The sequence below is a fragment of the Somniosus microcephalus genome, chromosome 15, assembly GCF_052327205.1.
Source record: "Somniosus microcephalus isolate GS21.2 chromosome 15, FLI_Smic_1.0, whole genome shotgun sequence".
In the NCBI taxonomy this organism is placed as follows: Eukaryota; Metazoa; Chordata; class Chondrichthyes; order Squaliformes; family Somniosidae; genus Somniosus; species Somniosus microcephalus.
Genome location: NC_141001.1, coordinates 11,714,309 through 11,729,861, shown reverse-complemented (window position 1 = coordinate 11,729,861; position 15,553 = coordinate 11,714,309). Strand labels below are relative to the sequence as shown.

General features: G+C 46.4%; 1 protein-coding gene across 1 annotated transcript in view; it reads left to right on the top strand.

Moving 5' to 3' along the window:
- Positions 1-15,553, top strand: part of LOC147106542 (uncharacterized) — a 100,576-nt gene that overhangs the window by 32,472 nt on the left and 52,551 nt on the right. Inside the window, exons 5-10 of the mRNA XM_086007495.1 lie at positions 8,127-8,310; positions 10,268-10,493; positions 12,954-13,132; positions 15,023-15,095; positions 15,250-15,350; positions 15,500-15,531. Of these exons, the coding sequence (XP_085863621.1) occupies positions 8,127-8,310; positions 10,268-10,493; positions 12,954-13,132; positions 15,023-15,095; positions 15,250-15,350; positions 15,500-15,531 (795 nt within the window). The remainder of the gene's footprint in view (positions 1-8,126; positions 8,311-10,267; positions 10,494-12,953; positions 13,133-15,022; positions 15,096-15,249; positions 15,351-15,499; positions 15,532-15,553) is intronic.

Here is a 15,553-nt window from a genome sequence, read left to right as displayed (position 1 = left end):
AAATTATGAATGGTTTTGATAGAGTAAATAAGGAGAAACTGTTTTCAGTAGCAGAGGGTTAGTAACCAGAGGACACAGATTGAAGGTGATTGGTAATGCAGCGAGTTTTAGTGATCTGGAATGCACTGCCTGAAAGGGTGGTAGAAGCTGATTTAATAGTAACTTTCAAAAGGGAATGGATAAATATTTGAAGGGTAAAGATTTACAGGGCTATGGGGAAAGAGCAAGGAACTGCGATTAATTGGATAGCTCTACCAAAGAGGTTTGATGGGCTGAATGGCCTACTTCTGTGTTGTACCATTCTATGGGCATGGTTTTATAAGAACATAAGAAATAGGAGCAGGAGTCGGCCATTTGGCCCCTCGAGCCTTCTCCGCCATTCAATAAGATCATGGCTCATCTGGTCTTGGCCTCAACTCCACTTTCCTGACCACTCCCCATAACCCTCGACACCCTTATTGTTCAAAAATCTGTCTATCACCATCGTAAATATATTCAATGACTCAGCATCGACAGCTCTCTGGGGAAGAGAATTCCAAAGATTCACGACCCTCAGAGAAGAAATTCCTCCTCATCTCCGTTTTAAATGGGTGACCCCTTATTCTGAAACTAAGCCCCCCAGTTCTAGATTCCCCCACGAGGGGAAACATCCTCTCTGCATCTACCCTGTCAAGCCCCCTCAGAATCTTAAACGTTTCAATAAAATCACCTCTCATTCTTCTAAACTCCAATGAGTATAGGCCCAACCTGCTCAACCTTTCTTCATAAGACAACCCCCTCATCTCCGGAATTAACCTCGTGAACCTTCTCTGAACTGCCTCCAATGCAAGTATATCCTTCCTTAAATAAGGAGACCAAGGCCTAGAAATTCAGTTGCGTTCGCCAGCCGTTAACGCCATAAGAGGGGTAGATTTCCAGCGCTAGGCACTTAGCGCCCGGGCGCAAGCCGATCTGCGCCTACGCCCAACTTCAGTTGACATTTAGCGCCGGCGCAAAGTGTTTGCGCCCGCTCAGCTGCGCGCGCAGCTTATGACGTCATTTCGTCGTGCAACGCTGTTTGTGCGCCCCAAACCGGAAATTCAGTGGCGCCCGCCCAATGTGGGCGTGGCGCTGTTAAGAACTGTGAAGTGGAACGCAGCAGAGGCCCTGCGGGCCTCGGGGAGCGCTAATTAAAGGGCACTTACACTGAACTATAAAGGCCAGCCATTTTGCTGCAATGACTTCAGTGCTTTGGATTTCTGGACAGAGACCAAGGAACAGACCTTACTGATTTGGGACAACATAGGAGAGGTATTTTTGGCTTCTGGCCAGAGCTTGGAAATTTGACTCTTGTGATTTCACTGTTTGCAAGTTTATTATGGGGGCTGCATGGGGTTCCAACCCTCAGTTCCAGCATTATGTGCGAAGGGCTCGCAGACGCTGTGTGAGAGGGGCAGCCATGCCTAGACGCAGAGGGGCCATCAGGCGTCGGCAACGTAGGCCTTAACCACTCAGGGAATACCGGAAGCAGGTGTCCTATCTCACCATGACTGCCGCGCATTGTGTTAAGAGGCTGCGCTTCAGAGGGGAGGTGGTTGCAGAGATCTGCCAGCTGCTTCACAGAGATCTGCGTCCACAGCTGATGTGCAGGACCTCTCTGTCGGTGGAAGTGAAGGTCACGGTGGCTCTGAACTTTTATGCAAGCGGCTCCTTCCAAGCCGCTGCTGGGGACATAGCGAACATCTCCCAGTTCGCCGTGCATCGCTGCATCCGGCAGGTCACCGATGCCCTTTTCGCAAGGAGACACCAATTCATCTCCTTCCCCATGACCCTAGAGAGGCAGGAGCAGCGTGCAGTCGGATTTGCCAGGATCGCCGACTTCCCCATGGTGCAGGGCGCCATTGACTGCACGCATGTGGCTATGCGGGCACCTATCGACAATGCCGAGGATTACCGCAACCGGAAGGGCTACCATTCCCTCAATGTACAGCTGGTGTGTGACCACAGGCAGCGCATCCTAGCTGTCAATGCCCGCTTTCCAGGAAGCAGCCACGATGCATTTATCCTGCGCCAGACTACTGTGGCTGACATGTTCGAGGCACAGCCTCCACCAAGGGGATGGCTTATTGGGGACAAGGGCTACCCTTTGTGTACATGGCTCATGACCCCGCTCCGCGCGCCCAGGACCCCTGCGGAGGAGGCATACAACGAAAGCCATCAAGCCACAAGGAACATCATAGAGCAAACGATTGGCGTCCTCAAGCAACGGTTCCGCTGCCTGGATCGTTCCGGCGGATCTCTACAGTATTCGCCGGATAGAGTCTCCCAGTTCGTCATCGTTTGCTGCATGCTGCACAACCTGGCTATCCGCAGGACTCAGGCACTGCCACCTCACGTTGGACCACCACCTCAGGAGGACGAGCAGGAGGACCATGAGGAGGAGGAGGAGGAGGAGGAGTACCAGCCCAGGAGGGAGCCACAAGGTCCAAGGGCCGTCCGCCGGCGGCTTATTGAACGGCACTTCTAGGCCCCCTGTCGGGGAATGGCTTGTGGCAATGAACGCACCTGAATGCAGCCGCTCCGCAAGCCCTCAGCCGGTTAACGCAACAACCACTTGAAACATGACACCTGGACAAGCTGAATAAATAAAAAGCTTTATTTAACAAACTCAGGGCCCTTCCCACATGAAACAGAGAAACAGACAAGACCCCCAAAAAACAGTCAAAAACATATCTCACTCCCACAACCTGGGGAGGAATAACAAAACTTGTCAATAACATTTGCCTTCACCCTCGGCCTTCCCAAAATAAGCCCCCACCCCCTCCAGAACACAACCACCCCCATATAAAAAAACATTTGCCTTCATCTTCGGCCTTCCCAAAATAAGCCCCACCCCCCCAGAACACAAACACCATATAAAAAAAACAGTTGGCAACACACTCTACTTGGTGTGCCGAGAGGGCGAGTCCTTGTGCAGGCTTCTCCGGCCCCTGCCCGACCTGTTGCTCCGCCTCAACCTGGGCCCTGTGGGTGTGGCAAGGCTGGGGGAAGGCTCCTGAGGGGCACACTGCGTGACGGCAGATGCCCTTGGGGGTCGGCCTAGACGAGGTCCGGCCCTGGAGGGGCCGGCTGCTGACTGCTGCAGCTGTGGCTGGGCAGCATCAGTCTCTGCATCAGCTCGTCGCACCTTGGCTGGGGGAGTGGCAGTGGCGGCTGCAGCAATGGGGGCAAGCTGGCTGATGCCAGGCGCTCGCTGGTCGCCAGAGACACTGGCACTCGGCCGGGCTGGCACTGCAGCAAGCGCAGCAATCTGGTGGAGGCCAGACCGCTGTGCTGCAGCAGGGCGGCGGGTGCCCTGGCGATGCTTCCGTGACACCGCGAGTGTGGCAGAAGTGCGTGCCCGAACTGCCCTGGTCTGTGCCCGCATCAGATCAGCCAGTGTCTGCACGGCACCACTCATGAACTCGCGACTCGCGTCCTGTGCTGCCGCGAGTTGGTCGACACCCCTGGCCTGTGCTGCCGCGAGTTGGTCGACACCCCTGGCCTGTGAGTCCCCGAAAGCGGCCACACTATGAGCCAGGGACTCAATGGCCTGAGGCATCTGTCCCACAACCCCCATGAACTCGTTGTGGCGCCGCTCCGAGGCCGCGGACATTTCATCAAGGAGGCGCACCTCCTGGGCGAGGACCGTCTCCGGACTGGAGGGCGGACTCTCCCTCTGGGGAGAAGGCCGCCGAGCTGCCCGACCCTTCCCGCGTGCCTGGACGCCACTGGGCCCAGCAACTGCCCTCCCCTGCAACACTTCCCCCCTCTGGGGAGAAGGCAGCCGTGCTGCCCGACCCTTCCCGCGTGCCTGGACGCCACTGGGCCCAGGAGCTACACCCCCCTGCAACACTTCCCCCTGGCTCTCCTCCAGGCAAGACGTCTCCCCTCCATTGCCATCCCCTGGCGCGGATGAGGGTTCCCCCAATGTGCCGCCTTCCTCTTGGTCCTCGTCGTCCTCCTCTTCCGAGGGACTGGCACTCTCAGCTTCATGGACCTCCTCCTCACCAGCTGAAAGCAGGAAGGCACAAGAGTAGCTTTAGAGTGAGGACAGGGCGTCAGCGAGGGAGGCATGAGTGGTGGCATTATGCGCATTGGTCGGACAGTGGCAAAGGATGTAGATCTGAAGCGCAAGGGGAACGAGAGAGGTCCAAACGGTCATGTCCTTACCATTGGGGCCCAGCACAGGGTCCGCATCACCAATAGCAACGGGGCCAACCACCCGGCCACGCATGAGTCGAGCCACGCGCTCCTCCAGCTCACTGAGCTCCTGCAACTGGGCACGGCCTCCCCCGGTGACATTCCGGCTCTTCATATTCTGGGCCAGCTTGGCCTGCAAGAGAAAGGATGGCCTCTAAGTACAGTGTGGTGCCCTGTTGTTGTGTGCACTGCCTCCCATGGTGGAATAGCTTGGCCAGTGTGGTGCCCTGTTGTTGTGTGCACTGCCTCCCATGGTCGAATAGCTTGGCCAGTGTGTAAAGTGCAGAAAGTGCTATTGATGATCATGCCAGTGCCATAGCTGCGGGAGGAGGGATGGCCATTAGGCCTTTGAGGTCCCTTTGCCCATAATGTGAGGTGCACATGCAAGGATGAGGAGGACACTGGAAAGGTTACTCACCTTGACCAACCGAGTGAGGTCGTTGTACTTCTTGCGGCATTGGTCACCAGTCCTGGGGACATCGCTGGTGGCTGACACCCTGTGGGCGATTTCCCTCCAGGCTCTCCTGAACTGCCTCCTGGGAGCCTTCTTGCCACTGTCCGGGCACAAGATCTCTCTTCTCTTTTCCAAACCCTTAAGCAGCACCCACAAAGCAGGCTCTGAGAAGCGCTGCGCTCGTTCACGGGCCTTCTGCATGGCTTCAGGCGCTATTTGGGTCCACCAGCAGTGTTGAGGCCTAGCTGCAGGGCTCCACTATCCAGGGCGTGGCAGCAGACAAAGTCGACCCTTCCCCCTTTAAGAGCTGGCCGGCGTCAGGGTGTCTGCTGTCAATCAAAACATGACCGCACCTGCGCTGCGCCCGGCCTCGGCGTTATCAGTCCGCACCGCCGGCTTAGCGCCTAAAGATAGGAGTGCAACGCCAGTTTCAGCGCTCGCCCAAACTCCTTGGCCAAATCTACTGAATTTCGGCGAAGTGGCCTACACTTTCCGGCGGGCGCTAACTTTAGCGACCGCCCGACTTTAGCGCCCCAAAAGTGGCGCGACTGAATTTCTAGGCCCAAAACTATACACGGTACTCCAGGTGTGGTCTCACCAATGCCCTGCACAGTTGTAGTAAGACTTCCCTGCTTTTATACTCCATCCCATTTGCAATAAAGGCCAACATTCCATTTGCCTTCCTAATTACTTGCTGCACCTGCATGTTAACTTTTTGTGTTTCATGTACAAGGTCCCCCAGTTCCCTCTGTACTGCAGCATTTTGTAGTCTCCCTCCATTTAAATAATAATTTGCTTTTTTATTTTTCCTACCAAAGTGGATAACTCACATTTTCCCACATTATACTCCACCTGCCAAATTTTTGCCCACTCACTTAGCCTATCTATATTCCTTTGCAGATTCTTTGTGTCCTCCTCACAACTTGCTTTCCCACCTATCTTTGTATCATCAACAAATTTGGCTCCAGTACACTCGGTCCCTTCATCCAAGTCATTAATATAGATTGTAAACAGCTGAGGCCCCAGCACTGATCTCTGTGGCACCCCACTAGTTAAAGTTTGCCAACCTGAAAATGACCCATTTATCCCGACTCTGTTTTCTGTTAGTTAGTCAATCCTCTATCCATGCTAATATATTACCCCCAACCCCATGAGCTCTTATCTTGTGCAGTAACCTTTTATGTATTCGAATGTCTTCTGGAAATGCAAATACACTACATCTACTGGTTCCACTTTATCCACACTGCTTGTTACATCCTCAAAGAACTCTAGCAAATTTGTCAAACATGATTTCCCTTTCATAAAACCATGCTGACTTTGCTTGATTGTATTATGGTTTTCTAAATGTCCTGCTACTACTTCCTTAATAATGGACTCCAGCATTTTCCCAATTTTAGATGTTAGGTTAACTGGCCTATGCTTTCTATCTCCCTCCTTTCTTGAATAGTGGTGTTACATTTGCATTTTTCCAATCTGCTGGGACCTCTCCAGAATCCAGGGAAATTTGGTAGATTACAACCAACGCATCCACTATCTCTGCAGCCACGTCTTTTCAGATCCTAGGATGCAGGCCATCAGGTCCAGGAGACTTGTTCACCTTTAGTCCCATAAGTTGGCCTAGTACTTTTTCTCTAGTGATGGTGATTGTTTCAAGTTCCCCCTTTCCAGGGGGTCAGCAGGCGCGATCAGTGGCAGGTCGGGCGGGAAAGTGGTTCTTCTCCCCAGCGGGTCGGGACCCCGCTGTGAACCCACCGCCATGCACCTTACCCCAATGTCGGGTCTGTCAGCGCTGAGCAGACCTGATTCACAGTGGTGGGGGATCCAATTCAGGTCATTATGACCTTGTTTAGAGAGGATTAAGAACATATTTGAGTTCAACTTTTGATTTTACGTGCCCGCCCATGGGGTCCTCGCTGCTCGGGGATCACATCTGTTAAGCTGAGGCATGAGCTCAGTGGCCATTGATTCAGCTGTTGAGTTGACAGCTTCAAATGTAAAGTAAAAGCTCCCATCTTACAGAGATATCTTCCCTCAGACACAAGCTCTTCCTCACTGCATTTCCTCAACAGATTCACCATGCTGCAAGTCTTTACACAAGTCTCCATCCTCATTACCTCTCTCACCATTGACAGATCACTCCTGTCATCTCTACTTCACCTGCCATCTATTCCATCAGCATGGGTGCCCTTTATACTCTCTCATCTTGGTCCTTAGAATCCCACCACAATCAACCCCAACACCAGCAGCACCAACAACAACCCCAACCTTCTCCGCAATCAACCGATGCTGCACAGGACACAGGGCATCAGCACCTGAGCACATTGCTGCCTGGGAGGCCATGGGTGGCCTCACCATGGCCACATTTACTTCACTTGATGCTATACACCCTGGCAGCCACATGATGCACCAGGTTGGCACCACCCCACACCAACACCATAAAGCATTCCTACAATGGCAAAGCCATTACTTTCACACTCATGACCATTGCAGGGGGTACCATTATGTCTCACCATTCACTTCAACTCACTAAATCACTTCCAAAGGTACACACAAATCTGTCCAAGAATGCAAAGTGTTGAAAATAAAGGTTTCAATGTTTGACACTACAGTAACAGAAACTTACATGAACATTGCATAAAACCCCCAAGTGCCTACCCTTGTGTGGTGTTAGCTGGTGTGATTGCACTAGGATGAGAGTGACTGTGAGGAGTAGCCAATGAGATGGGGATGTGATAATGTAGCTAGGGATGGGTGGAGGTGCCAGGTAAGTTGGTGTAAGGGTGTGTAGGGTAGGGAAGGCAGAGTGATGGGGATGTGATGAGTGGCAGAGCAGGATGAGGTTGAGTGTGGCTTTGTACTAACGTTTTGTGATCTACTGAGATCATTGAAACATTTGCGGCACTGCACCCAGGTCCTCCTAACCACATTCCTGCTTGTGCCCTCCTTTGCAATGAGCAACCAGGCTGTTCTGATCTCCTGGGGAGGTCTCTTTTGCCCATGGGAAGGGAGGAGGACCTCCAAGTGTGCTGTGACTCCCTCCATAAGCATATGGAGGGAGTCATGGGAGAGCCTGGGTGCAGCCCTGCACATTTGTGCAGTGATTATCAGTGTTTGCAGCACCTCAGTGCTGTAGAACACTGACAGCATAAATGTCAAAATAAAATTGTCCATGGTCCCTTTAAGGAAACCGGCTGCTAATGCATCATCAAATGATGTCACCAGACCCGCTTCCTCTAATAGGCCCTGGAAATGCGCTGGGCGGGTTTAACAAGCCCAATCAAGGTAAATTAATTTCAGACAGCGGGATGGAGCCAGCAGCAGGGTCAGGACCCGCCACCGACATTGCCAGCCACGGACTGCTGAGGTCAGCAAAATTGTGACCTAGAATTCTATTTAAAGCCACATTGCTATAGTATTTAGAAAATTCATGACGCTTTGTCTTATTATTCAGGTAACTGTTGATGGCAGTATTGTGTCACTACCATATTCAAGAGATGGCGTGAAGATCTCCAACTCAGGCATTAATGTGATGCTTGAAATTCCTAAAATAAAGGCACTGGTTGTCTACAGTGGTTTAGCTTTCGCAATCAAACTTCCAAGTGAGATATTTGGAAACAATACACAAGGGCAGTGTGGTAAGGATGCAGATTGTTTTTCAAACTCTTTAAAATAAAGCATTTAGAAGTCTGACTATAATATAAAATATTAATGTTGGTATGCGTACGGCAAAGACAGTTTTAGATTAGGGTCCAGGTTCATCATTTTTTACGAATACCTAAGTTCCTGAGGGAAAATCTAAGTAACTACATTGTAATATGTATTTTATTTTTCACTTATATCTTATTTCTAAATGCATCTCAAAGTACTTACAGAATGAAACAGGAATAAAAAGCCAGGTGGGCACAATTCCTTATTCTGTGAGCTGTCAGCTGAAGCTGTATTGTCAAGAGGAGGGTGCCAAGTGAAGTCTGTATTTTCTCAGTGGCAAGGAGGAAAACTCAGACAAACCAATCTGGGCTGCTCTTACACACCTCACAGATACCTGCAGAATGATGTTGGCAGAGGTTTAGAATTAAGTCAATTGTCTGCCCTTGAATCTGTTGAATGATGTGTGGCACCAAGGGGGTTGATGCTGCATACATAATCTAGCTAAAGTCAGGTCTCATTATAAATACATTCTGTTATGCCAGACCTCTTTGCAAAAAATATTATGGCCCTGGGTGAACTTCCTCACAGCTTGGACATTCCCTGGATACAATTCCACAGGGGGCTGGATACCATCTGGTGCATGATCCTTAACACTGTGTACTGCAAAGCTGTTTGATTGCAGGGGTTATCACATCTGAGTCTGAACTTGTCCTTGCCCAAAGTGGATATATGTTTACTTTAATCAGGGGTTGCTTCGGAGCGGGTATCCTGGATGATATCCCCCTCTCTAAACCACGACCACTGTGGCCAACTCTCGTGACCTACTCTCACCACAGCTGAGATCAGCTAACTGAGTACACACCAGAGATGAAACATAGGATTTTCCTGATCTGTATGGTTCAGCTACTCGCTGAATAAGCTCAGTGAGATATCAGGCAGCCCAATGTATATCTTCTAACTAGAAAAAAAAGATTGAAAGAATATATGATCCATTTTTAAAAAACGATGACATAGACATAGAAGCTTACTTAGGTTAGGCTATAAGCGCAGAACTAGAAGATGAGTATCAAAGCAAGCCTTGAGATTGGAAGGATGTTTTTCCTATAGATGACTGGATATGTGGAATATATTCTCATTGCAGAAATGAAAATACACACGCACCTTGAATGGTGTATGAAATATAATGATTTCTGAGTTATTGGGACAGTGTATAGTAAAGGTTGTAATCTTATATAGAAATATATAGGTATACTTGTTCCTTCCAAAATTGTTTTACTGCTTAAATCTGAAGTTTTCTGATTGCAGTCTGAGGTTGAAGTTTGTCATACATTGCTTACAAGTTTGCTTGAAATTCCTTTGTTCACTACTGAAATCAATGAATTGGCCCATTTATTTTAAACCAGTTGGTACTTCATTAAAACAGTAGAGGACTTTCACGCAAATATGTTAACCAATACGTTAGAAATATTGCAGCGGGATTTCAACCCCCCGTTTTATTTTTAACCCCCAAAACTCATGTAATTCCTGTAGCTGATTTCACCAGGTTTTTTTTACTAGGATTGAGGGGAAAAAAATTTAACAGTCAGAATGCTCATAAGGTTTGGCTACAAATTGCAAGATAAAAATCTGCATTGAGAGATCTTCTGACCTCACGTTAAGTGCATTGCTAGATATAGCTGTCTGCAGAAACATGATTATGTTCTCATGCCACCATTAATTGAATCCAAATTAATAAACAAAAATATCAAAAATATGTTGTTACAGCAGATCCACATCACTGTGAATTTCTCTTGAGTAAAATGGAAGAAAAGTTTATGGAGCAAGCAAGTTCATGAAATTTGTCATAATTCTCCAATGCATAACAGTATCTCCTTTAATAGGCAAAAGGGGGATCTATACAATAGTATAAATAAATTGACATACTCTAATGATCTATCTTCTCAGGAACATGTAATAACGTTCAGAATGATGACTGTATGCTGCCCAGCGGAGAGCCTGCATCCTCCTGTTCAGAAATGGCTGATTACTGGCAAGTCAAAGATTCCAACAAGCCAAACTGCAATGGACAATCTACATCACCAACTACTCCAAGACCTCAAGTCACGTTCAGTCCCCAAACAACACAACAACCTTGTAGCTCTAATTCTCTTTGCAAGCTCATTACAAACGAGTAAGACATTTTACTGCATATACATTGAAATTCGGGTCTCCACGGGTGAGTACGCATGGGGTACTCACCCGTAAGCCCAATGGAAGTGCCGGTTTCCTGCATGCACTGCGCATGCATGGGAAACCAGCACTTCCGTTCCCCTGAAAGCAGGGGTTCAGAGGTCGAACACATGCGCGGGAGAGGCTGCGCGGGCGCATCGAACTTAGTTTTTTTTTACAGGTTTTCCCGGGAGGGTAAGTCTCCAGAAGTTACACATTTAAAAAGCAGGCATAAGGCCTGCTTTTTACAAGGTAAGTGGTGAATTAATTAAAATTAAAACATTTTTTCCACAGGTTTATTATTTTTAAATACTTTAAAGAAAGGTAAGTTTATTTTTAGCCCCATTAGAAAATATAATTAATTTTTTCAAAAATTTAAATTATTGTTTAAAATAGTTATTTCATGTAATTTATAGTTTATTTAAAAAAGTGATTTTTAAAAAATGTATTTGAAGATTTAGTGATGTTTTGGGGCCTGTAGTATTTCTAAGTTTTGACAGGTCTTCCTGTCAGACTTATGAATGGAGCATTCCCTGCTCCGATTGGCTCCCCATGGCCCATGTGATCCCAGGGGACACATCGAACTAACTGCGCCCCTGGGATACGCAAGCACTGCGCGCCGGCAGTTGGAGCAGGCCCCGGATCGGAATTCCACGGGGGCCCACAGCTCAACGGCCGGCGCGCAAGGTAAGTGCAGGTCGGGGGCTTGCACCCGCGGGAAGCCCCCGACCCGAATTTCTGGGCCATTATCTGAGGTTTTCTAAGGTCGAGTAACTCTAAACTTTTGATTAGTCAGCAAACTAAATAACTTACCAAAACAAGCTTGTTCAAATCTGTTTTGAATATCTCATGAGACTTAATAATTCACCTTTACAGTTTTCACTAGCCATGAGACCTTTTCTTCAAAAATGAAGCACTGAACAATTATTTTTAAATGTTAACCTACCCAGATTTTTGTGAACTTTTTGCAAAAAATGTAATGGCAATTTTAAACCACAATGAACTGTGACAAAATTAGAACATTTAGAGGCCTGGTCAGCATAACTGTCTAGGTCAGTGAGCTTTTTCCTCTGCCTGATAGCTTGAAAATAGACAAGACTGGTGGCATGAAACTCTCTTTAGCTAATAGAAAAAAACTGACAATAATTGGTACTAAATGTCACTTCATTGCCAATTTACTTAGATGATTACAATAATAACTTGCATTTGTATAGCACCTTTAACGTATAAAATACATCCCAAGGCACTAAACAGTGGCATGAGGGAAAAAATGAATGCTGAGCCAAAGAAGGAGATATTAGGAGGGTTAACTGGTGGGTTTTAAGGAGACAGTGGCAAGTTTAAGGAGTTTGTGGTGGTGGCCAAAGATGATGGCTTCAGTCTTTCCAATGTTTAGCTGGAGGAAATTGCCGCTCATCCAAGACTGAATGTCAAACAAGCAGTCTGACAGAACAGAGGCAGTGGAGGAATCGAGAGTTTTGGTGGCAAGGTACAGCTGGATGTCATTAGTGTACATGTGGAAACTGAACCTGTGGCTTTGGATGATGTTTCCAGTGCGCAGCATGTAGTTGAGGAAAGAAGGGGTCCAAGGATAGATCCTTGGTGGACTTCTGAGTTGTCATGCTAGGTGGGAAAAGAAACCATTGGTAGAGCTGCTATGGCTACGAATGGATTAGTATGAGTGCAATCAAACAAGGGCAGTCCTACTGAGCTGGACAACGGAAGCACGGCGTTGGAGGAGGATGGTGTGGTTGACCATGTCAAGGCTGCAGAGAGGTTGAGGAGCAATAACATACTAATGTTATGGTTTCAGCAAAAGTTGTATGTGATTTTGGTTACGGTCATTTTGGTGCTGTGGGAGAGGTAGAAACTTAATTGGAGGGATTCAAACAGGGAGCTGCTGGAGAGATGTTGGACAGGATTTGGGACGTAACAAAATGTTTAAGGACTTTGAAGAAGAAAGGGATAGTGGAGATGTGGTGACAGTTTGCAAAGACAAAGGGGTGAAGAATAGATTGTTTGAGGATGAGGGTGATGATGGCGGTTTTGAAAGGGAGAGGGACAGTGCCTGAGCAGAGAGAATCATTTACAATGTCAGCTAACATGGGGACCAGGAAGGAAAGATGGGTGGTCAGCAGTTTAGTGGGAATGGAGTCCAGCGAGCAGGAGGTGGGTCTCATGCATGAGTGTAAAAAATGGAAATAACACACTTGTGCAACGGAGTTACTTGGGTTTAAAGCAAGTTTTTGGATAGCATGGAAGAACCCTAACTTTGCATCTAACTCATTCTGAACCTGACCAGGGAATTTTTAATGGGGCAGTGTAGAGGGAGCTTTACTCTGCAACTATACCATGCTTTATCAAGAATAAAAGTTTGCAATCACAGTTTCTCATAAAGTTTAATGAGCTTTAATGTTTCTAGATTATTTGCAGAATGTCATGATCGTATTTCACCGGACCACTACTACCAGGCATGTGTGCAAGATGAATGTCTAATGCCAAGTACCTCAGTGGTGTGCGCGAGTTTACAAACCTATGCAACTGTGTGCATGTCGCACGGTATCTGCATTGATTGGAGAAATTACGCAAAAGGAGAATGCCGTAAGTATTACATAGTATTACAACACAGAAACAGGCCATTTGGCCCAACAGGTTAATGCTGGTGTTTATGCTCCACACAAGCCTCCTCCTATCCTTCTTCATCTAACCCCATCCACATATCCTTCTATTCCTTTCTCCCTCGTGTGTTTATCTAGATTTCCCTTAAATGCATCTACGCTGGTCACCTCAACTATCCCTTGTAGTGAGTTCAATATTCTCACCAGTCTTTGGGTAAAGACGTTTCTGCAGAATTCCCTATTGGATTTAATAGTGACTATCTTATATTTATGGGTAGATTCAAACTAAGCGAACAATTTAATTGTTTGTCAGTTCTGACGAACGGTTATCTCCACAGATGCTGCCTGACCTGCTGAGTATGTCCAGCATTTTTATTTCAGATTTCCAGCATCCGCAGTATTTTGCTTTTGATTTAATTGTTTGTACTTTGTTGTACCTGACCATATCCAGCACTATGGATACATTTACTTATCCAACTACCAATAGACTCTGATAGAATTCAATCAATTTAATCATCAGCAGAGCCTCTACTGTGCCTCATGTAAAAAAAAATAAGTTGAAAGATAGGGAGAAGAAAGTCACAGAAGGTCGAGCAGAATTAGTGTTTAATACTTTAATTAAAGTCATATTTTGAGTGATTAATTTAGTAGTTTAGCTAATTTTACAGCAATAAATTTGAATATCATGTGAGCAGCTTTATATTGTTATATGCTAGTATTATATTAACATACTGCTATATAGGAGTATTGGAGCAGTATGGTGCAGTATGCCACAATTTCTTCTAGTTAAACATTGGGAAAACTGAAGCCATTGTCTTCGGCTCCCAACACAAACACCATACTCTTGCCATCGATTCCATCCCCCTCCCCAGCCATTGTCTCAGATTGAACCAGGATGTTCACAACCTCGGCATTCTATTTGATCCCCAGCTGTGCTTCCCACCCCATAATCGCTCCATCACAACGACTGCTTATTTCCACTTCTATAACATCGTTCGCCTCTACCTCTGCCTCAGCCCATCTGCTGCTGAAACTCTCAACTGTGCCCTTCATGCATATCTAAACAGAAACTGTCCTGTGATCTTTTAACTTTGGTGTGCTGAGAGCAAGGTTTTTTTTAAAGTAGAGCAGCCCCATGTACCCATTGAGCACAATCCCCAAACCAGTCTGTTGAGTGGGCGCTCATCTGATTGACATATGCTTTCTATTTCTAGAAACATTTGTTTACCTCTACAACCCTAATAAACTTTACATCTGAAAGGACAACAACAGAAGAAGTTGAACTCCCAGAATAAAAAAAACCCACATAGCACTGCTGGCTCTCTAAACAGAAGTGCCCATTTCTGGGGTTGGTCCTGATCATAGGGGAACAGCTGTGGAAGGGGAAGGCATTCATCAGTCACATGTCATTCTGTTCAGCGAACAACAATGCTATCTATTTGGATGTTTAATTCCCATTGGCAGAGCAGCTGTTTTTGCCTGCGGCTTATTTGGAAGTTGATAAAATTTGCAAAGAAATGTAAACTTCTGACTGTTTGTGATTCCGAGTTGAGCAAATGTCTTGAATTTTTGCACATGCACTCATGCATGCAAGGAGAGTTCCATGGGCAGGAGAACTGATATGTGAATCTACCCAACTGGTATTCTAGACAGACTTGATACAAAATGATGAGCTACAGTTGCAACAGCTCATGTCCCTAGCATGGAAAGAAAGGTCTGGCTTAAGCACTAATCTTCATTTGGCTGTTTTCAATACCATAACTTCTGATTTTTTTTAATCCTTCAATCTTTAAGAAGTGCAAGTTCTATTAAAATGTAGATCTGTAACATTGTTGGTAGTCTGACAAGAACTTTTTTTAATTTTTCAATACAGCTTTTAATTGTCCTTTAAACAAGGTTTACAAAGCGTGTGAGATCTTTGAAAACGAGCCTACTTGCACTTCAAGGTTAGTTATGAGCACAGAAAAAGAATATCACACTGTTTCCAAAAAAATATATACTGTATATTGGCAACTAAAATAGTTTAATGCATTTAAAATAATTTGTTCCCATCAGTCATGATTAATATACAGTACTAATATATTTGTATTCTTTTTAAAGCAATTCAGATTTGACTGGTCTTAACTTATCAGAAGGATGCTTCTGTTCAGAGGGTACCATCCTTTTCAGCCCTGACACTGACCTATGTGTTGATAAATGTGGTAAATATTCTGGCTTATTATCATTTTTTCTTTATTTTAGCACTTCTTTAAATATCTTCCCTCATTATTTGTGTCTCTTCTGTAATTTTTCAGCCCCAAAGGATTTTTTTTATGTGTGATTTATCTATACATATATATTTGTTTTGCAGGATGCATTGGGCCTGATGGGTTACCCAAAGAGGTATGCATTTAATAAACATATA